At 41.5% G+C, this 23,875-nt stretch overlaps 1 protein-coding gene across 1 annotated transcript in view; it reads left to right on the top strand.

Moving 5' to 3' along the window:
• The window catches only part of CUNH12orf56 (chromosome unknown C12orf56 homolog), a 93,993-nt gene extending 87,157 nt beyond the window's left edge, over positions 1–6,836 (top strand). The window contains 2 exon segments of the mRNA XM_053661438.1: positions 2,671–2,848; positions 6,710–6,836. Of these exon segments, the coding sequence (XP_053517413.1) occupies positions 2,671–2,848; positions 6,710–6,836 (305 nt within the window).
• The last annotated feature ends 17,039 nt before the right edge of the window (positions 6,837–23,875 follow it).

The following is a 23,875-nucleotide window of genomic DNA, read 5'->3' as shown; positions in this document are numbered from 1 at the left end:
ATATGTTGTGGACTGCTCTGCCTGGTTTTAAGAATTGTAACTCTACCCCCCGTGGCTAAGGATGAGTCAGTGACCTCTGGAATGAGAGCTGCAGGAGACAAAGCTTGTCTCTGGTAGCAAATGCTGCCTCAGTTTTCTCCCTGCTCCCAAAGCATGGCCAGAAGTCCTTTACAGGTAAGACCCCTCAGAGGAGGGGTAACCTAGGCCAGACACGATCACTTGGGAGGCCTTCATGGAAGGACTCAGGGGGCTGCAACAAAGAGCAATGGACTCTCTCTCCCCAGCTTTGACATAGCCCGAGTCCCCATGTTCTCTGGGAGAAGCTCTTCCTGGCTCTAATGCCCTTAAGCCTGAATACCTGTTGGGGAGAAGTGCAGCTCCTTGCCTTGCTAGAGTGTGTCCTGGGGAAAAATCTGGCATCACAAAGACTTCATGATAAACCTGTGAAATCTGCTCTGCTAAGAGTGCTTTCATTAATATGTTAAGGGTTTGAGCGGGAAACCCTAAAACTATTCTTGACAGACTCTGACTCAGACTAAGCCCTCAGATTTCTTTGAAATGTTATCTACTGTTTGATCCTTGCCACCCTGTATTCCTGTGTATTACAACCCAATAAAAGCCTTGGAGGAAGGGGCTCAATGCTTTTTTTTCCCTGTGAAACTGGTCATTGCTCGTGGCCTTTTTCCTCTGGGAAACTGGCCACCTCTCCTCCCCAAGCATCATGTCTCAGTCATGTTTACTCTCATCCATGGCACACGGGGAGACTTGCAAGGAAAGTTGCCCCCACATCCATACATTCAATCAATGTACATTTAATTGGAAATCTCTTCAAAAGGTAATAATTCAAACTAAATTTTCATTGCTAATGGAGGATTTGACATGAGGTAATACGTTTTCTTTCTATATACAAACCTGCCTCCATTGACCATTACAGGGTTCCTGCTGTAAGCTGTCTTTCTAGAGTGATGTCAAGCCTGTCCTATGGAATCTAGATTCACATGCCAGATCCCTTTGACAAAAACCTGGCTGCAGCCAGAGGAGGGTACATTTTTCAGTAGCATAGCTGACTGCCTTATTTGGGAATTGAGCTCATGAACTTGGCTCCTTTAGCAGCACAAAGTCCCTAACCAGTCTTATGCCCACACTGAGGAGTGTCAAAGTTATAGTAATTCACAGCAACAGAAGCTCATGTGTGCAAGATGCAAGACACTTTTCTTCTGTGCAGTGGGTACAGACCCTAGCATGTGAGTCAAAGTGTGAAATCTGGGGTCCTAAGGACTCCAAACAATAGGAATGTTTCTTTATCAACCCCTAGGGTTGCTTCCACAGGGGTTGAGCTGAGTATGAGGCCAGTCTGCGACCAAAAAGCATGGCAGGATGAAGGGTGGCAAAACATGCCCCACCCCAACACTGTGGAAAGTTTCTGTATTAACTCAGTTCTAAAGAGTATGAGCAAAATTGACCATCTGAGAGAAATCTGCAAGCAAAGAAACTTTGGATCCTTGAATACACTTGCTTGTCAGTCAGTTCTGGCTGATTATCTTACCTGGTTAGAGCAAAATGCTAAAAGTTAAAAATCTGGTCCCCAAAAGGTCATTGCTTTGTCCCACTGCTCCAGGCTCTCTAGCCTCAATCTGTTTGCCTGACGCTATATGTAGTCAGTATGCATGAATGGATCTGGAAAACCCACTTCAAACCACCTGCCCTACTTAGAAAGGATCAGTGGCTACATCAGTAGAAAAGGTGATGCATTAATTGATACTAACTTCATGGATGTGTAGTATGACTTGCTGTTAGAGCTTAAAAAGGCACTAATATTCCTTTCTGTTTTTTGTAGTAGCTTATATTTATGGATAGTAGTTTGAAAATGAACCCTCCAGCAAAAAAAAAAAAAAAAAAAGACTTATGGAATCCACTGTTCTTGTTTTTTTTTATTCTTTTAAGTATTTGGTTCTGTTGTGACTGACAGCTTTTTGTGTATGTGAGAAACAGGAACCTGGTAACTTCACATTATTGCTACTTTTTCCACTTGAATTTCTCCCTGAGAAATGATAACACAAGTGCTTTAGATGAAAAACCCCAGCTAACAGTGCCGTCAGCACCACTTGCTTGTTTCAAGCCTTGTTTTCTTTGTGTTCTCACTTAGTGTTTCTCAATGTGCGGTGCAGGGAACAAATGCACCAGAATTGTTTATGGTAAATATCTGGAGGAGAGGGATTCTGCATGTTTAGTGAGTTGCGTAGGTGATTTTTATGCATGCTGAATTTTGAGAACCACTGCCTTGTAGGGACCATCCTGGGAAGCCACAGCCATGTGTTTTTCACAGTAAAATAGAAGAGAAACCATCTCCCCTACTAGGCAGGAGACCACAGACCTTCCTGAGCTCCCCTTCTGTCCCCATTTCTGCTTCCAGTGTTCTCTTTCCCCTTTGAAGCCAAACTTCCTTGACAGTCAGTACTTGTTCTGATCCTGCTTATAGGGGGGCAACTGGTAAACCCAACTGGCTATAGTCTCGCACTCTGAGTACCATTTCAATGAGAAATAGTGCAAAGGCACTGGCATAAGGGTGCTGAGGGCTTCAGCCTCGGTTTCTAGTTGAGACTTCAGCTGAAATAGGTGCTCTTATGGGTGGCATGCAGCCTACGTGTAACTGCATTTTCCTTGTCTAAGCTACTTTTGCGGCCAGTATTGTGAAGCAAGTGGTGAAGGGGCTTTCAGCTTCATTTCAGCTGTTAAATCCCAGCCAAGCAGTTCTGTTGTACCAGCAGTTTTACATCCTCGAGAGCCGCCTGCACTACAGCAAGACTTTAGCTGAGTATATTAGGAGAAATGACAGAGAAGAATTCAGGTAAGAAGTCTGAATCTAACCTGCAGTAAAATCTATTCATTTCTAATCTTCATGCAAAACTGCAACATGGCCACATATTTAGAAGATTAAGTGACAATGGGAAATTCTATTTTTGCTTTTAATAATATCTCACTTTGATTTGTAGTAAGGTAGAATTTGGGGGAGCTCTAAGAACCATTGCCATTTGAAATATATTCCCAGGCCAGAAAAGACTAGTGAAACATCAAACTCTCTCTGAAGAGCTGTTTCTTACTCATTGTTTTTATTGCAGAAGTTGTAATGATTTTAACATGCTGTGAGAATTAAGAGTAACAAATGCCACTGAAAGGGATGAAAAATTACGGATTGTGAATTCAACTGAGTCACTGGGGAAGAAACTGATGAGGAAACAATGAATGAATGTAGTTATTAGGTTTTTGTTTATTTCATTTCCCCTCCTGCTCTCAGTCAGGAGGCAGTAAGAAAGAGCAGTAGTAGCAAGCCTTGGTTTCATCAGCCAGCTTGTTCTGCACCTCAGGGGTTCCTACTTCTATTTATAGGCTGGCAAAGTCAAGTGCACTTAGCTCTACAGCCCTGCATCAGCTCCTATCAAGAAAAAAAACAGGTTGTGTCTGACTTAAGATGAAAAGGGTGCAGCAGGCATTGCTTCACTACCAGTTCGAACAGAGACATAAAAGGACGTGGAGATATACATTATGGCCTTAGATTAGCTTTAAAAAAATTAGCCCAATTTGTGGATTCTGTTTTTTCTCCATGTGGTTTTACAATATAGGTTCCACTCTCACTCCTACAAAAGGGTTTTGCTTGGCCTGCTCTGAGTTGGTCCAAACAACGCAATTTTTCCTCACTTTGTTTTTTTAGGTAAAATTCATATATAATGAAATTCACCATTTTAAACATTTTAAGGTGGCAATTCAGTGGCTTTTAATACATTTTGCAACATTGGGTGAGCACAACTCACCATCTAATTGCAGAACATTTTCACCTTCCCCAAAGAAACCTGGTACCCATGAAGCAGTTCTCCCTTTCACCAGCCCCTGACAACCACAGATATGCTTTCTGTTTCTATGGAGTTGCCTATTTTGGATACTTCTTATCAACGGACTCATGCAATATACAGCCTTTTGTGTCCGGATTCTTTCACTTAGCATAATGTTTTCAAGGTCCCCCCGTGCTGTGGCATGTATCACATAACCCAATTTTTAAAAATGACTTACCCACTTCTGGCCAAGACGGAGGCATAGGTGGAAACACTGTGCCTCCTCGCACAACCAAGTTTAAAGACAACAAAGTTTTAGTAACAAAAACGCAATCAAAACACAGAAAATTGAACTATACCGAAGTCCGACAACAACGAACCGTTCAGCCAGACTGGTAAGAAGGGTGAAGCCACCGACTGGCAGAGCGGGGTTGCGCATGAAAACTCAGCCAGCGTGATCCAGGCACGGGCGGCAGTTGGTGGATCCCAGGCGTGGAGTTGTGATGGGCAGACCCAGTGAGGGTGTAAGGCAGCAGGCTGACCGAAGTCACACATTTGCCTGCAGAGAAACCAGGCGAAGGAGCCAGCAGTGAGATGGACTGCGCAGGCCCCAGTGGTGGGAAACAGCAGCGCAGACCACTACTGCCCCTCTTTGACCCCGCCCCCACATACAGCATCACAACCCAGTGACCTGGATGGCCCCGCCCTGGTGAACACTTAAGGCTCCCCTTCTCATACATAACAGGTGCGAACAGACCAAAACATTATGGCTCAGGAAGAATTCAAAGCCCCAGAGCCAATAACTCTAAGCGACCAAGAAATAGCCAACCTATCAGATGCACAGTTCAAAACACTGGTGATTAGGATGCTCACAGAACTGGTTGTTTTTAGTGACAAATGAGAGGAACATATGAAGGCTAAACTAATTGAAATGAAGCAAAATGCACTGGAAACCAATAGTGATGGAAAGGAAACTGGGACTCAGTTTCCTTTCCATCAAGGGAGTGGACCAGAAGGAAGGAAAAAATGACCAAAGAGAAAAGGATGAAGAAACAAGAATTCAAAAAAAAGGAGGAGAGGCTTAGGAACCTTCAGGACATCTTTAAGTGTTCCAACATCCGAATTATAGGGATACCAGAAATGGAAGAGGAACAGCAACAAGTGGAAAACTTATTTGAACAAATAATAAAGAAGAACTTCCCCCATTTGGCAAAGGAAATAGACTTCCAGGAAATCCAGGAGGCTCAGAGAGTCCCAAAGAAGTTGGACCCAAGAAGGAACACACCAAGGCACATCATCATTACATTAGCCAAGATTAAAATGAAGGAGAGAATCCTAGAAGCAGCAAGAGATAAGGGGACAGTCACCTACAAAGGAGTTCCCATCAGACTCTCAGCTGATTTCTCAAAAGAGACCTTACAGGCAAGAAGGGGCTGGAAAGAAGTATTCCAAGTCATGAAATCCAAAGACCTACATCCGAGATTGCTCTATCCAGCAAAGCTTTCATTCAGAATGGAAGAACAGATAAAGTGCTGCTCAGATAAGATCAAATTCAAGGAGTTCATCATCACCAAGCCCTTATTATATGAAATGTTAAAGAGACTTACCTAAGAAAAAGAAGATAAAAAAAGATGAACAGTGAAAGGACAGCAAACTCACAGTTATTAAGAACCACACCTAAAACAAAAGCAAACTAGGAGGACAGCTAGATCAGGAGTGAACCATAGAAATGGAGATCACATGGAGGGTTAGCAACAGGGGAGTGGGAGGAGGAGAAAGGGGGAGAAGGTTCAGAGAATAAGTAGCGTAGATGATAGGTAGAAAATAGACGGGGAGAGCAAGAATAGTATGGGAAATATAAAATCTAAAGAACTTGAGACACGTGGTCATTAAATGGGGGAATGATGGGGGAGGGGTGTGCAGGGTGGAGGGGAACGAAGGGGGAAAATAAGACAACTGTAATGGCATAATCAATAAAATATATTTTTAAGAAATGACTTACCCACATTTAAAGATCAGAAGTACTGGCCAAAATGGCATCATATTTTTATATGACAATAGTTGGCCGAAGCCCAATAGCAGCTACACTCTTGGGTGATGCTGTGTAAGTTTAATTTGCCACTGGCTCCTCTCTCTATTCTTTATCTTAACTTTACTTCTAATATGTTACCCACAGGCAGTTAGATTTGTGACACGAGTTTTAAACTAGTGATTTTCAGCTTGTATTAGATGCATTAGAATCACTAGAACAACTGACAGCCAGGTCTCATATGTAGAAATTCTGTTCAGTTTTTCTGAGGCGGGGTCTGGGTATAGACATCGGAAGAGAAAGACTCTCTAGGTAATTCTAATATGCAGCCAGGGCTGAGAACCAATGTTTTAAGCAATCCCAGGGAATGTCTGAGTTTAATCACTCTTGTCCATTCCCCTGGCCTGTCTCAGGCTTTTACCGAGGCCATGGGGATGAACCCTGCTCTTCCCTCTTGACTTGGCCCTAGTGGTCACCACAGCCTTGAATCTTTCATCCGACTCCCCCTCTATATTGCCTAAGAAACAAGAGGCAGGGGCCTCAGCTCACACTGTGGGAGGACAGTTCCCACTGTGGGGCTTCCTTATTAATGCTTTCGTGACTGATACATCATTCATGAAATTCACTTTCTTGGCTGAAGTGAAGTGCTTCAGTGAGCTGAAAGGCACACATATCAGAGATCTCCTGGGTCACAAGTGGGGGAGGTTGGAGGGCTGAGGATGTTGGCTGAGTCTCGTGGTTGAGATTCCCACACCCGCCTGCCCTACACTAGCCAGTGTGTGCATACTGATGCGACCAGTGTGAAAACTCTTTTTTTTAAAGCTCCCTATTTTGTTTCTTTTTGTGATTGCAGGTACTACGTTCACATGCCAGCCTTGGGGAAAAGGCTCCCACTGTGTTACCCTATTACCCAGCCCACCACTCAACTTTTTCATGAAGTTCTAAAATTGGTTGAACAGAAACAATGTGTGAAATGTTAAAAATTGAGTATAAAATGTTAATCAAAAGTCAAGATAATATTTATGAGAAACATTTTTTGATTTATTTAGTACCTGACTAACCCCATGTCCTATAAACAAAGATTTTATTTCAATGTTCCATCCACCCCTCACTAAGAAAAGTCTTTAAAGTTTTTTATCTGCCACAGAGAAGAAACTATAATACATTGACATAAAGTGGTGCTAAAAAGTAGTGTTTCTCTAACACAGTTTCTAAAGACGTAAAAAACTATAAAGGGAACAGAAGTCTGTGGAGGGCAAACGGAGCAACGCAACCTGATGTGTTTTGTGGGTGTAATGATGGGGAGTGGTGCGGGGCCACGGAAACGTCCAGAGATAGATCATTGTGGGGAGTATCAACCACAAAGCGGTCATCAGAGAAATGCTGAGCAACAGGACCGCACCCTCGTTCTCCACCTGTACAAATTCTAGTGACAGCAGTGTTCATGAAGAATGAGCAGAACACAGGCATAAGAAATGTCAGTCCCTCATCTATCACAGAGAAAGAAGCTTAGACTTTCTTTAACAAAATTAAATGCATTTGCCATTGTGTTTTAGGTACCTCTGTGCTCATGGGAGCAGTTGAGTGGAGCTTCTGTACAGGAGAAATTGTCTATAAGCAGTATGATCTCCCAGCCACTAAAAAAGGTCTTTACTAATCTTATGGCAATAAACTAACTTAATCCAACAAAAACTTAACTTTGGTATCACTGTGAGGTATTATGGAATTTGGGCTTTGAAGAATTTAGCATGACTTGAGGGAGTATCAGAGATAAATCCAGCTTGAATGAAAGCACTCCCAAGCCAGATTTGCCTGTGCTGTGCAGTGGAGACCACTAAACTCATTCAGGACATCTTATTTCTGGTTCTGCCTGAGCCACTAAGCAGTTTTTTGACCTTAAACAAGTCACGTAACCTTCCCAGGCCTCCTCTGCTATATAGAAGGGTGGGAATAGAAGTTCTCCAAGCTCTTTTGCTGCTCTAGTATTCTCTACCTATTATAAGACACTTTTCAACACCCTACAACAGAGCAGTGCATTCCTCCGCCATCCTGCTGTGGATGACTTCACATTGATTCCAAACAATCCTGCCTTCTTTAGACCAAACATTTCTTTTCAGCTGTCGCCAACATCATTCTGCACACTCTCCCAGCCTTCTCCACCACTACCCATCAAGGACCACAAGTTTTTTCCCCCTCCAATCTGGGGGCACGAAGAGGAACAAAATGGTGTCTACGAGTGTCCTAGGCTGTGATGTGGGGGATTATTCCAAAAAGAGAGTCCATCAGAAGAATATGAAAATATTCTTGGGAAACAGGAAAGCAACACTTTAAACTGGACAAATGGTGGGCAGTGGACAGACTACTGGTGAATGGTGGAACCAAAGAAAGACAACGAATCAACTCAGCTCTGTCAGCTTCTAAGCGGTGCCCCCTGGCTGTGGGCTCCAGAGAGGGCTGGGGGTTTCTGGCCCACATGCCTTTTTGTCAGTGTCGGCCCTTCCCTCCCACTGTTGTGTCTGCTATGAGGACACACCTCATCTAACCTCTGGGAGCAAAAGCTCTGGACCTGAATCTTTCTATGTCAGCTCTTCTGGTTGAATATTTGCCACCTTGATTTTCTTATGGCACGTGTCTATTCATTTGTACAGTCCAGGATGGAGGCAGGATGGGGGAACCTAGAAATTAATACTTTGAAGGGTTATGCTGTCACAATTCTTTTCTGTTGTGTTTTTGCATTGTGGCCCAAACCAAGAAAATCACTAAATAATCCATCTCTATTAGTGATCAGATACATTTGATTTTCTAAATACTTACTTCAACCGCAAAATAATTATTTTTCAGGAGACCTGATTGTAGAAAAAATGTGAGTATGAAAATCACATAAATAACAAAGGCTCGCCAAGAAGACAAGCACACGGAGCCGTTTTCAGGCTGGGCTCACGACTCTGGGCCCTGACCACCTTTACACTCAAGCCTTGACCTTTGCCACACCTCCACCGGGGGCAAAGCCACCACAGCGGGCAGCCCTGCCATTCAAACCAAACAAATCCCACATTTTTTGGATTATAAGACACACTTTGTTTCCCCAGATTTGGGGTAGGGGTGTGTCTTATAGTCCAAATGTAGTTTACCTGACTCACTGTGTGTGTGGGGGCAGGGTCACAGGTTATTAAATATTTTACCAAATTTTTTGCTTCAAAAAATTTTTTCCTATTTTCCTCCTCTAAAACCTAGGTGCCTTTTATGGTCTGGTGCATCTTATAGTCCTAAAAATACAGTAGATGTATTAAGGGGTAAGAAGATGGGTATTTTGAGGGCAGAATGATTGAGTTTCTGTCTCAGCTGCACACTGCTTTTAGACCTTGAGAAGGTACTTAACATCTCTAAGTTTCAGTCAACACAAAGGTGATAATATAACCTATCCCATAGCGTTGTTAGGTGACTTAAATAGAAAGGTTGGTAAAGCACATAGAATGGTATCTGGTGTATAGTAAGGAATCAGGAAATGATATTCATTATTATGATTATTAAAGTAACACCAAAGCTGGCTGAGAAACTAGGGGTTAATAAGCACTGCCCTTATTTTTTGGACCAATCTGGAGACTCAGAGAACCCTTGATCTCTACAGCATTGAAGAACAGATTCTTTTCGTTATTAAGTTGAAAACCCAGTTTTCTATCAGCAGTACGATTTAATTGACAAGGGACTATTTCTACTGCTCACCACCATGAAAGACTGTTGGCTCTAAATGACACTGTCCACGCAAGAGGTATGTGGGAAGTACTCTTCCCGAGGGTGGACAGGAAGCTTTTTACTCATATAAACTGTTTTCAGCCTTTGACCTGAATAGCTAATTGCTGATGAAACCGATGCAGCCATTATGTACTTACAGAATTACTAACAGATTCACAGGTAATGTAAGAAGAAATAAATGAAGAGTTTCTTAATTTTACTGAAATCTAGATAATCTAGATACTCTGTACATGGGGGAAGCTTGACATTTCTATAATTGATAATCATATTTTACATGTTTCCATTGGACTCTCACTCCCTGGCAGTACCACCTCTGACTGTGTGTAGGCAATGCTCAGGAGCACAGTAATAAATGTGCTATCAGACATTTGATGAAAATGGTCGAAGTTGGTTAACAGGGATACGCTCCAACTTGTGGCATTATCTTTTCTGTTTCTGAGGTTAGAATCACTGGTTTTGTATTTAACATATGTGATAAATATGGAAGAGAAGCTGAAAATTTCTTTAAGGAATGAATCTGATGGGAATTTTTGAGAACAATTTAATGGTGGTAACTCGCTGTCTGATTTCTCTTTGTTCATTGCACTTACTTCTAAAATGCAATACCAACCTGTAAGCAAATCCATTCAGATTTGGCTCTGGCTCTCTGCAGGAGGGAGACAGTCAGCAGTTCTCCATCCGGTCAGACCAAGCACTCTTCTGTCTATATAGCTGTGTCTTTTGGATCTGATGCTTTCCTCATTTTGAGGAAGGCAGCGTGACTCCATGGCTAGAAATCTGGGTAGTTGTAACGTGTGGCTAATGGTACAGATGCTGTGTCGGAAATACCTCATTTTGACCCTTGCCTGCCTACTAACTTGTCATTAGACTTTTGGCAGGTAATTATATTTGGCCTCTTTCAGAACTTTAGTTTTATCAATTATAAGGTAATAAAAAGCCTACCTTGTGGGTTTTTGTGAATATTCATTCATTTTTATGTAAAAAAAATAGTTCTATGGCCAGTATACAGAATCCAGCACAAATAATGCCTCCTTTTTTATTATAAAATCTTTTATTACAAAATCATAAGCATGTAATTCTGTGACATAACACTATCACACTCAAGTACATGATATGACATTTTAGGTGAAATGTTCAAATTAAAACTATACATTATTACGCCCATATTATTACCCTACCAACCACACTCAAGCAGGCATTACTTCTGCCGAACCCTATATATTGGGATGAACCATACGAAATTGCGATTTTCAACTTCCGACTTGTCAATATCCATAACTTCATATGGTTCAAACAATAAAAACCCCTCCATAAGTGGTGGCTATTATATTAACAGAAACACTACTTTGCTTAATGAACTTGAACTTTAAATACATACCATTTAGTCTCATTTCCCACATAGTATGGCACCTTGTTCTAACATGGCTTGTTCCTGCACAGATTAAAATAAACCTTAGATCAAATATACAGTTTAATTACAAATTATTGAGTGGGCACAACATACCTAAATATGTTCAAAATAGAATTTTTAATTGTCTTGATTGCTTTTCCCAGCAGCGAAAATCCGTTCCTCTACCAGTCTTCATGTCAGTAAATGGGACTTCATCCCTTCCACTGCTAAAGCCAGAAACTCTGTGGTGTCTCCTTTCTCTTCATCCCCCAGGTGTGATACATCAGCAGTGCTTATTAGAAATCCCTTCAACATGGATTTGTAACCTACTGATGTCCCACAATTCCTGCTGCTACATTCATTCCAACCTCCATTACCTGGCTGCAGTAGCCTATTTAGGTGATACTGCATTCACCCTTGATACCTGCGATCTTTTCTCTAAGGTGACTGGAGTGACCTTTCAAAGAAGAAAATCAATACCGTTTCTGATTTAATACTTTTCCATTGCTTCCCCTTACCCGGGACAGAACCCAGTCTTTACCGTGGCCTTCAAGGCCCTGCACGACCTGACAACCTAGGGCTCTGACTACCTAGCGCTGTGATTGGACCCAGTCACTCTTGTCTTCACTCGCTACTCCCCAAACACATTGGTCTTTGTGGTTTTCCTTTAGGTGAACAGCCTTGGAAATCTGCGCTGGCAAGTGCTATCCCCATCCCAATCTTCAAATGTGACTTCAAAGAAAGCTGCTTTGATCACTCTGAAATATTCTCCCATCCACCTACAACACCTTATAATGATTAGCGTTACTTGCTTATACTTTGCAATGTAAGAATTTAAGAATGTAAGTTACATGAAGTTCTGACCTTCATTTGTCTTGTTTAATACTATTTCCCCACACCTGGAATAGTGCCTGGCATGAAGTGCCTGTTTTTTGTTTTTTGTTTTTAATTAAAAGATTCTTTTTTTTTTCCAGAGAGGAGAAGAGATGGAGAAAGGAGAGAAACATCAATGTGTGGTTGCCTCTCATGTGCCCTCTACGGGGGACCTAGCCCACAACCCAGGCATGAGCCCTAGACTGGGAATGGAACCTGCGAGCCTTTGATTCCCAGGCTGGCACTCAATCCACTGAGCCACACCAGCCAGGGCAAAGCGCCTCTTCCGCACTGAGTGAAGGAATGGATGAAGGAAACCTGTAGACAGAGACCAGAGAGAGGAGCACCAGCCAGTTGCCACCTCACAGCAAACTCCCGAGAGACCCAAAGAGAGACCTGTATGAGAGCTACCCAGCCAGTCCACAGTGTCGTGGGATGTAATAAAGGAGTGGGTTTTTCAGCTTTACTGAGGTATAACTGACAAACAAAATTGTAAGACACTTAAAGTGTACGATGCATTTACACTGAAAAGATTTCCTTCCGCTGAGTTAATCAATCCAGCATATTCATGTTTTGTGTGTACGTGTGAGAACATGTAAATTCTACTCTCTTAGCAATTTTCAATTATACAATACAGTGCTATTATCTATGGTTACCACATTATATAATGGATCATCACACCTTATTTACATCTTACAGCTGAAAGATTGTACCACTGAAAAGCGTGAGAAGGTACCAACCTTTCCCTATTTTCCCATCCCCTAGTTTCTGGCAACCATTTTCTACTCTGTTTCTGTGAGCTCAACTTTAAATATAAATAAATACCCTGGCTGGTGTGGCTCAGTGGATTGAGTGCCAGCCTGCAAAACAAAGGGTTGCAGGCCAGGTCCCCAGTGTGGGGCATGTGACAGGCAACCACACATTGATGTTTCTCTCCCTTTCTTTCTCCCTTCCTTCCCCTCTCTCTAAAAATAAATAAATTAAAAATTTTAAATAAATAAATAAATAAATAAATAAAGTGTTGTCTTAAGCTTGTAAGTTTTGGGAGTGGTTTAGTAGATAGCAATAGATAAAACAATGAAGAACATTTCTGTTTATTTTAACTAAAATCATGCAACACTAAATCAGTATTAGGGGAATTCCAAATTACATAACTCACCACCATCAGGTCTCTAACTAGCCTACATGTTTTACTTCTCTACGTATTCTTTCAGCTAATTTTTCTACATTGTTAATACAATCACAAATTTCCCCCTCTGTCACTTTAAATGGACTCAATACTATTCCACAGAATTCTTCTAGTCCCCTTTAAATGGGGCGGATATCTAAATTTACTTAGACACAGCAGGGTCCACACTGTCCCTGGCCCTGTCATGGAGGGCCCTAGGAATCACACAGCGCAAATAATAGCAGACCCCTGACGTGTTGGTGGTACATGATGTACACCCTCTACAGGGAGACTGCTTCTTCCCTCCACCCTTCCTGTCTTCCAGCCGGCCCCTAGAAGGGACTGCTGGGTTAAGGGAGAAGGCTTGGAGGAGACAAGTCTTTGAAGATTTATGTTAGAGATTACTGGCTTCTAGGTTTGGGGAAACTTTGAATCAATGGTTTTTCTATTCTTTCCATATTTTGGGGGGGTCTCTTTTTCCTTTCTCATTGCCTTCTTCCACTTGGAAGGTAACTTTGACTCTGGAGAACCAAGAGGGGCTGTTCATGGGGCTGGAGAAAAGGAAGCAAGATTTGCTTAATATTTGTCCCAAGATTCTGAGAGGCAAAGAGGAACTTTAAGTTTCCTTCTAGGTGGGCCACTCCTTTGAAGGTCCCAGAAGGGGTATGGGGTTTCAGGATGGAAGTCGTGCCTATAAATAAAAATACTGTATTTGACCAAAGCATAACCCCCTTCTCTCTTCTTTCTACTTCTGGTGGTGATGGTGGCAGAATGCTGGTGGTGGTGGCATTGACTGGATTTGGTGTTTTGGCAGCAAGGAGGGCAGTGGAGGAGGAAGAAATAGGGTTTAGATCAAGAGACGCAGGGCCACTATGGTTTTTTGTGGGCTATCTTGTAATATCTGCTATTACTTGTAACATTGTTTCTAGAGGGAAATTATTCTTTCTTCTGCAACCTGACCTACGAATGAATTTTGAAAGGATGCACGTATAAAGGGGATAAAATATTTTACTTCTGCTAGCAACTGTAACCACCAGAGGGCATAGTTGTATTAGGAAGACAAAGGAATAAAAGCAAAACTGCTCTAACCAGGAGCACTGATTGATCTCAAACTTTTAAAACTCATGCAGAATTTTGTTGTTGTTGTTATCATGCTTCTTTAATATGAACCTGTTAGAAAGATCCTGTTTAGGTGTAAGAAATTTAGGTGTAAGAAAGATCCTGTTCTTTTATAAAATCAACACAAATTTATAATTTAAAAGTTTATAAAATTAAGTGCAAATTAATATCATTAATGTCGTGCACGATGTTTTGCCAAAACGCCACCTCCCCTTGCAAAATGATTATGGTAGAATGTACAATGTAGGCCCCTAAGTTCAGTACCCTCTGTTATCATGTTACACTTCTTTCAGAACTACTACATGTCTTCCATTAAAAGGCCATGCTGACCTTAGACTTGGCTCGAACATTTTACTATGTGTGAATTCTTTTTCTGTTCCCTTTTTGATCAGTGACAATCAAAGTTCTCCCACTTAGAGACAAACAATGGGTCAATGTAAATAGTGCAAACACAGGCATTTCATTGAAATGAAAACAAAACTTTAAATTTACTAAGGAACCCCACAGACGTTCACCTGAAATCTAGACCTAATTTGACAGGCTCTGCTAAAGGAAAAGGGGCTCAAAAAGTTGTAAGTACGGTGACTTAACATCACAGTCTCCCTGGGTGGATTATGCCATTCCCCCCAGTACCCCATTTCATTTTCAGAAGTGTCCTCATTTGAATAATCAAGTATAAGGTTACATACTCTGGTTATAAGTCAGGCCTGGTGTGGAGTTTTAGGATCAGGGAAGACCTGTGCCTTAACAGGAGGAGTTAGGAAATGAAGTTAAAGCCTTTCACAGAAGTTACACGGGCTTCTCTTAGAAGTTCTCCTAGTCCAATATGAGTGAAGCTTTAGGGGTTAAATGAAACTTCTGACATGTTTTAATCTTCCTTTGTGACTTGGAGGCCTCACACTCCCACTCTTTCAAAACACCCCCTCAAAACACAGGCTAAAAGAAGGGAAATAGAAATGAAAGATTTCACCACAATTAGGATCCTCTGCCATCTGTGAGTATGTAAGGTCATTTTAGGGTAGGAGAAAAGAAACTTCTGAAAGGGTCACATTCTCCGAAGAGCTGCAGGCCAGGACAGCAGTTGTGTGACTATGTGACATGATCTGGTTAACACTGTGCAGTGGATGCCACACAACAAAATGATTCCTCGCCACCCAAGTCTCAAGACCAAATCCAGTCGCCAACAGGACTTCAGATGCTTCAGGGTCAACAATAATGAAAAGATGCTATAAAACGGCACCTTTAAGAAGACAGGATGATTTCTCTAAGAAATACATAAAATATTTTGAGGGAAAGTGTGTGTGTGTGTGTGTGTGTGTGTGTGTGTGTGTGTGTGTGTCTCCTGAACCAAATCCACAAACTGAAATTTGCTGATATTGGTCCATTGAAGCAATACTAATAAGAGGATTATGGTAACCTCGAGTCCTCATTCCTTCAGAAGCTGACTATTATTAGCATTACTCATATTTATCAAGCCCCAGTGGGGACGACTTGTCACAACAGACAAGGAAGGGAGAGGGGAAAAAATGCACCATCTGTCCCTGGCATACGTGTCAGGGGTATTCAGTGCAGGGAAAATGTCTTAAAAGTGGTTTGTCAGGAGGGTTAGCAGGTTTCATACCATTTTCAAGGATCTCACTGTGACCGAGAGAAATCAATTCAATTCAATTCAATAAGCACCTCTTTTGAGTTAGTTGGATACTTAGGGTACACAAAAATAGCGAAAGCTGGATCCCCATACCAATAAGCTAAGTTTTCCAAGCTAAATTATTTTGGGTACAACCTTCGAATTTTCACCGTATCAACTATATTTTTATTTACTCATCATTTTTCTAAGATCATTATTTACTCAATAATTTTCTAATGTCTGTACCTAGGTTAGCCATATCTTAAAGAGTATCTGGGAAATCATGGAGTTGACGTTCTAACTATATATTTTAAATACTTGTATGTACATATTTCTAATGTACATTTTTAAATAAACACAATAAAAAATTTTTAATGTATTTTCCTTGGACTATCTAAAAGAGTCCATTCTGGGAATGATAAAAGTAAGAAATAATAAAAAAATATTTTACAAGGGCAGAATAGGTCAGATATTAGAAGTATATAAAAAGTGTTACAGGAAATCACAGGAAGAAAAGTGTTATTCTTTTTTAAAAAATTTTATTATTATTATTTTTTTTAGAGAGGGGAAAGGAGGGAGAATGAGGAGAGAAACATCAATGTGAGAGAGAAACATCGATTGGTTGTCTCTGGCACGTGCTCCACCGGGGACTGAACCTGCAACCCAGACATGTTCCCTGACCACGGGACAGCAACCAGCCAGCTGAGCCACACTGGTCAGGGCAGAATAGTGTGAGTCTTCCTGGGTGTATCAAGGAGGCCTACTTAGAAATTTAAAAAATATCTAAGTCTGAAATACTTTGTAAAAACCAAAGAACAAAGCAAAGTGTTAAGATTTGACAAAGTTTGGTGGTGAGCACACAGATTTCCTATCTTATTCTCTTTAGTACTTTGTATGCTAGAAATAGTTCACAATAACAATAATGAACTACATCTAGGACTTGGCACAGAGAAATTCTTTCCAAGTAGTATGGAAAGTGCGAGCGGAAGCACAGAATGCTGAAATTCAGGCTGGGTGTCTGGTTCTATCGGAGGCAAATCCTAGAAAGTTAAGATGCAGTCAGATCAGGCAGGACCCTGCCTACGTGGCCCTGACTGGGAGGTCTGCAGGTACGGGAAACCGTGGGGGTTTCTGATGAACACTGCTTGCTCAGAGCGGTAGATCAGGAGTAGAACTCAGGAGGCATTTGCAAGACGGGAAGGCACAGATTTGGAAGGCTCTTATAATACTCATTGAGGTAAAAATACGGTGGTTTACCTAATCCCCTAACTTCCTGATTTGCTCCCTTGTTCTGCCTGCTGGTTTTCTGTACTTATTTTTTAAGAATCCATTGCCACTGAGTAGTGGTATTTCCTCCTTCCTACCCCAGATCTTTTGTAGTCTCATCCAACTGTGTTGTAGACCAACTATGTTTTAGACCAGGGGTTGGTAAGCTTTTCCTGTAAATGGCTTGATAGCATAAATATCTCAGGCTTTGCAGGCCATATGGTCTCTGTTGCAACTATTCAACTCTGTTACAGAGAGAAAGGTAGCCACAGACAATACGTGAGGAATAGGTGTGGCTGTATTCCACTAAAACTGCATTCACAGACACTAAAATTGAAACTTAAGAAAATTTTCGTGTATCAATAAGAAATCAATGTTTCAAAAAAGATCGAGTAAGTCATGAAGACTATGAAATTACCTAAAAAAATGGAAAAGTATTGCCCTACTGGTGCCCTACTCGTGTGGCTGAGTGGGTTTGGCAACCTCCTGCAAACCAAAAGGTCACTGGTTTGATTCCTGGTCATGGCACATGCCTGGGCTGCAGACCAGGCCCCTGGTTGGGGGTGTGTGAGAGGCGGTTGATTGATGTTTCTGTCACACATTGATGTTTCTCTCCCTTCTTTCTCCCTCCCTTCCGCTCTCTCTGAAAATAAATAAAATCTTTAAAAAACAGAAAAGTATTTTATGACTATTTTAATATAAATTGGAATAAGGAGAAGGAAAAAAAGAAGGACCAAAGTATGATTAGAAAAGAAGGAAAGGGGTGGGGGAAAGAGGGAGGATGGGACAGAGAGAAAGCAGGCAGAATCGCGGCTGGATTCCAAGAGAAGTGTGGTGAAAAGAGAATTTTATTTAAAATAAAAACTGGGGAGGGCTCAAATGAAGAAGCATTTATTTCAGAAATAATACTTTCAAGAGACTTAGAAAGTTCCCAATCAGGACGGCCACCCATACACTGGTCAGAATAAAGATTATCCCAAATTCTGTAAAGGATGATTCTGTCCACCTCTGTGTCTTTTGTCTTAAATCCTCAGAATCTGCCAAATGAAGTAAGTATTACAAACCTTCCTCAGGAGGGCTAGGAGTTTTAGGAACTAAAGCCTGTAGCAGTGTTTCTGCTTTCAAGAAGGCAGTTTATCAATTCATTTCCAGGCTCAATTCTGGGGTAATTTGTGCTCTAGTTCTCTCTTTATGCCTTGCAGGTGGTAATTTAAAAAAAAATGGAAGGCAATATTTGCTTTTATTATTACGTGTCAAGAAGAGGTCATTTGTGGAAAGAAGTGTTTTATATGCAGAAAGCACAGCCTCAAGGGTCTCCATGAAGTCCTCTGCCTCACATGTAAACGGATGAATAGATGGAAATGCCACCTGTTAGTAGTCCAGGCAAGATGACAGCGATGAATGATTATATGAATTAAGAATTTAAGGATACGGGACCTCCTTCCAAGATAGGTGGAAATACTGTGCCACCTCCCACAACCAAAATTAAGGACAACAAAGAGTTAAAAATAAAAACACAACCAGAACAGACAGAAAATTGAACTGTATGGAAGTCCAACAACCATTCATCCAGACCAGTAAGAGAGGTGGAGAGGGGTCGCAGCAGGAAAGAGCGGTGGCTGGCAGACCCAGGCAGGCGTGCAGGCAGCCTCAGGTGTGGGGAGGAAACAAGCAGATCCAGTGAGGTGCACAAGGCAGTTGGCTGACCGCGGAGACTCATTTGTGTGCAGATAAACCAGGCGAAACTGGGGAGAGAGACAAGACTGCGCAACCCAGGGCCCCAGCACTGGGAAATAAAGCCTCAAAACACCAATTGAAAAGGTGCAGGGAGATTCCCAGCCTCACAGGAGAGTTTGTTGGAGAGACCCACAAGGTCCTAGAATGTACAGAAGCCCACCCACCTGGGAACCAGCACCAGAAAGGCCCAATTTGCTTGTGGGAAGTAGCAGAGGGGACCAAAATCCAAGAGAGAGAAGAACAGGCACCACTGCTCCCTCTCTGACCTCGCCCTCAAATACAGCATCACAACCCAGGAACTGGGTTGCCCAGCCCTGGTGAACACCTACGGATCCTCCCCTCACTATGTAACAGGCGCAACAAGACAAAAAAAAAAATGACCCAAACAGAAGAACAGATCAAAGCTCCAGAACAAATACAACTCAGTGACGAAGAGATAGCCAACCTATCAGATATACAGTTGAAAACACTGGTGATTAGGATGCTCACAGAATTGAGAATTGGTTGAATTTGGTTGCAAATTAGATGAACAAATGAAGGCTACACTAAGTGAAATGAAGAAACATGCACAGGGAACCAATAGTGATGGGAAAGAAAACTGGGACTCAAATCAATGGTGTGGACCACAAGGAAACAGAAGGAAACCAAACAGAAAAGAATGAAGAAGCAAGAATTTTAAAAAATGAGGAGAGGCTTAGGAATCTCCAGGACATCTTTAAACAATCCAACATCTGAATTATAGGGGTACCAGAAGGGGAAGAGGAACAGCCACCAGTGGAAAACTTATTTGAACAAATAATAAAGGAGAACTTCCCCAATCTGGCAAAGGAAATAGACTTCCAGGAAGTCCAGGAAGCTCAGAGAGTCCCAAAGAAAGTGGACCCAAGAAGGAACACACCAAGGCACATCACAATTACATTAGCCAACATTAAAATGAAGAAGAGAAGCCCTGGCTGGTGTAGCTCAGTGGATTGAGCGTGGGCCTGGGAATCAAGCAACCACGGTTCGATTCCCAGTCAGGGCATATGCCTAGGTTGCAGGCCAGTCCCCAGCAGGGGACACACAAGAGGCAACCATACATTGATATTTCTCTCCCTCTCTCCTTCCCTTCCCCTCTAAAGATAAATAAATAAAACCTTTCAAAAAATAAAATAAAATGAAGGAGAGAATTCTAGAAGCAGCAAGAGATAAGGAGACAGTCACCTACAAAGGAGTTCCCATCAGACTATCAGCTGATTTCTCAAAAGAGACCTTACAGGCAAGAAGGGGCTGGAAAGAAGTATTCCAAGTCATGAAAGGCAAGGACATATATTCATGATTGCTCTATCCAGCAAAGCTTTCATTTAGAAGGGCAGATAAAGTGCTTCTCAGATAAGATCAAACTCAAGGAGTTCATCATCACCAAGCCCTTATTATATGAAATGTTAAAGGGACTTACCTAAGAAAAAGAAGATAAAAAATATGAACAGTGAAAGGACAGCAAACTCAGTTATTAACAACCACACGTAAAACAAAAGCAAACTAAGAGGACAGCTACATCAGCAGCAGAGTCACAGAAATGGAGATCACATGGAGGGTTAGCAACAGGGGAGTGGGAGGAGGAGACGGGGGGAGAAGGTACAGAAAATAAGTAGCATAGACAGTGGGGAGAAAATAGGGGGAGGGCAAGTGTACTGTGGAAAATGTAGAACTAAATAACTTATGACACATGGACATAAACTAAAGGTGGGGAATGTGGGTGGGAGGGGGTGTTTAGGGTGGAGGGGAATGAAGGGGGAAATGGGACAACTGTAATGGCATAATCAATAAATTATATATTATAAAAAAGAATTTAAGGATATGTACATACTTAGGGAATACTCAAAAGATCTCTGAGGAGCACAAGATAAGAACTGTAGTCATGCTAATGATGTCACTAAACAAACGAAACAAGTCCATGATCATTTAAACATGTTTGTTTATTTGTTTGTTTGTTTATTTATTTATAGAGAGAGGGGAAGGGAACAAGAAAGAAAGAAAGAGACATCAATGCATGGTTGCCTCTCACATGGCCCACAGTGGGAACCTGTCCTGCAACCCAGGCATGTGCCCTGACTGGGAATCAAACCAGCGACCCTTTGGTTTGCAGGCTTGGCACTCAATCCATTGAGCTACACCAGCCAGGGCAAGTCCATGATCATTTAAAACACAAAGGGAGAGTTTTACTGAGAGCAATCTCCTGCAGAATTAACTAGAAAGCAAATGTTGACAAGGGTCTCTTTTTCAATCTACTTTTGGAGTTTGAGTAATGTGCATAAATGAGAATAACATTCAGATTTTATTAAGAAGAATGATAAAAATTTGCTGGGGTTCACACATAGCATTAGCAAACTGATTACTGTAATTAATGAGTGTCAACTGTATGCTAGTCATTGTAAAAATTAATAAGCCCGGTGCCTGTCTTCAAGATATGTATATATATCTTGAGAAATAAAAGTTAACTGCAAAATAATTACAAGTTGGTTGATAATAAATAAACAAGAGGTTCAAATTTTTAAGAGGGAGAAAAAGCTTATCTCTTCCTGAGTAATCAGTAAAACTTTCATGAAGGAAGTAGCATTTGAAATGAGAAAACAGTAACATTTTCATCATCTGGGATACTAGAGAAGCGCATTCCAGATCCTGGGCACGGCAACAGCAAAGGTAGAGAAGGAGGAAAGCAGGAGAGGTGTTTAGGAAACTGAGTAGCTATTTTGCCAGTGTAAACTAAACTCTAGTTTCTTTGTTTTGGAAGAGGAGCACAGGAAATAAAACTGGAAAAGTGGGTAGAAATCAAACTGCGAAGAGCTTTGCATTCATTCCCTCATTCAGCATTCACCGAGCACCTGTGCCTGGCACTGTGGTGCACACAGGAGCCAAAACACAGAAAGGAGACTTGAGTGTTATAACCACACCATCCATGTGGTCCCAGACTTTCACAGAGACCTAAACATTCTTTTCATAAAATGAAGTTGCATTAATTGTCTGCTCCCCAAATTTCACATTAAATTTGTCAAGTTTATCAGCCGTTGGTGGTCTGAGTCCATGTGAAGAAGGGGCCTTCTCCCTGCCTCACAGGAGTTCAAAAGTAATTTTGAGGAAGAAAGAAACACATTTGCGACCAATTATACTTTCCAGTTACACTCTAGTATCAAGGAACTAGGTCAAACTCCTCAGCAGGTTTGGAAGGGTTTAACCTGTTCCTCTCTGGGAACAGTGACTTCTGCAGCTCCCTCCACAGGAGGCCAGTCCTGCTCAGTTTGTTCCAGGGAGGGTGGTATCATGATAATCGTGTTGCAGTGGTCGACCCACTGGAATGGACAAATTTTGGCTTTACCAACTGGAAGCTACTGCTGGAGAATTCCAAGGACAAATTCTTGCAGCTGTTTTCAGCCTTGAACATGATTAGAATATCAATCTCTCAGCTGGAGGGGGCACACTTTGTGGATCTTGCTGGAACTATGGGAACCCAGATATTAAGTGGCAAATACGGATGGCGCGGCCATTAAAATAAAGAGGGTGTGCCTACGTTTAAAGACCTTTAAAAAAATGTGGAATTACAAAACATTACAAATAAAAATGGAAGTCATTGAAATGCAGAGCAATTATACAGCAGACAATTAAAATGAAATCTAAGAATGTATTAGGAAAAAGGCTGTACATTATCATTTACACTTGGAGTTATAATAAGGAGGCTTTTGGGGCTGAGTGTTAATTTTGTGTAAGGTGGGGGCCTGAAGAGCTTTCTCATTTAGAAGCCTGAATCTGGGAATGCCCTGTCCTCCGGGTTTCAACTCAGGTCTGACATCAAACACTCCAGGGACTGCTGCCAACCTTGTCTTGCACCCAGAAAACAGCACTGCAAGTCCCTCACCAAAGGTTCCCGACCTTGGAACGGCCTCACCGATGAAAATGAATTTACTTGTTTTTCTACGATCACTCACGTATTAGTTTTCTAATAATATAGTGTCTCAGAGTACCTAATCACCTCAACCCCAAATCCCTGCTGGGCTGGCCCAATCAGGAACATGGCCTAGTTCTGATTCCCTAGGCAAATAAATGTAGGAGCCATTTTTTACAATCGAATTTCTGCCAGTCGACTCTCTCCATAGCTTGGAAAGAAAGACAGAAGTATCATTTATTTAATTCAGTCCATCAGTACATATATTTGAGTGCCTGATAATATTCCTAATACTGTACTTGATGCTAATAGGGAGAGAAGTATACAAGGCTAACAGTCAGTGGTGCAGGATCAACACAATTAACTAAAGAAAGGTATAAAACAGTATGTGATTAGTTGAGAGCGCTCTCCTTTGTGTGTGCTGTGCTAAGAAAGCACCCTTGTCAAACTGCCTTGCTACCATGGTGACAGTTACTAAGAAATGCATAGATCCACATATGAACAGGTTACAGAGTTCTGTTTTGTTGTTGCTGTTTTTAAATATGCAGTTTTTCCAGTCAGATGGATAATTCTTAACATTGGTCTCCAATTTTCTACTGGAGTTTTCTCAGTGCTTAGGAATTGGCTTTAACCCCTTAGGTATAGTCTGGAATGACCTCAAGTGTCCAGGGTTTCTAAGTTTGTCCCATATTTTAATACACAAGTATGATTCCCCAAGGTTACCTCAAGGTCAAGAAGGAATTCTTCACTATCCTTGATCTAAATTTCTGTTTTCATCTCTCTTGTGGTTCTCTTTGCCCCACCTCATCCAACCGGTGACCTTGGTCCTTTTCTAATTCACTCTCCAAGCATCACTATATGTGAGTGGTTGTTTATAACGGACTATTCACTGTATTTTCTCCTCAGGCCCTGCCTGCTGCTATTTCCCCTCCTCCATCTCTTTTCTGAGTTCTTTAGGTCCAAATCTCTACAATTTTATTATTCCAAGCAATGAAATTCTTGTTGTCAAACCCTACCCCATATGGACAAATTAACAATCCCCAAGGCCTATGTTTTTTTCCCTCCTCAAACAAATTTTCATTTACTCTAGAGGTAAATTCTGCCATTCCCCAGAACATAAACTAGCGGCTAAAAATAGCTATTTTAAAAGTTATTTTCTTTCTCTGT

The sequence above is a fragment of the Artibeus jamaicensis genome, unplaced genomic scaffold, assembly GCF_021234435.1.
Source record: "Artibeus jamaicensis isolate MK-2021 breed Jamaican fruit bat unplaced genomic scaffold, CSHL_Jam_final contig_233, whole genome shotgun sequence".
Classification (NCBI taxonomy): Eukaryota; Metazoa; Chordata; class Mammalia; order Chiroptera; family Phyllostomidae; genus Artibeus; species Artibeus jamaicensis.
The sequence above is the reverse complement of the archived record's forward strand: the minus strand, read 5'-3'. Positions and strand labels throughout refer to the sequence as shown.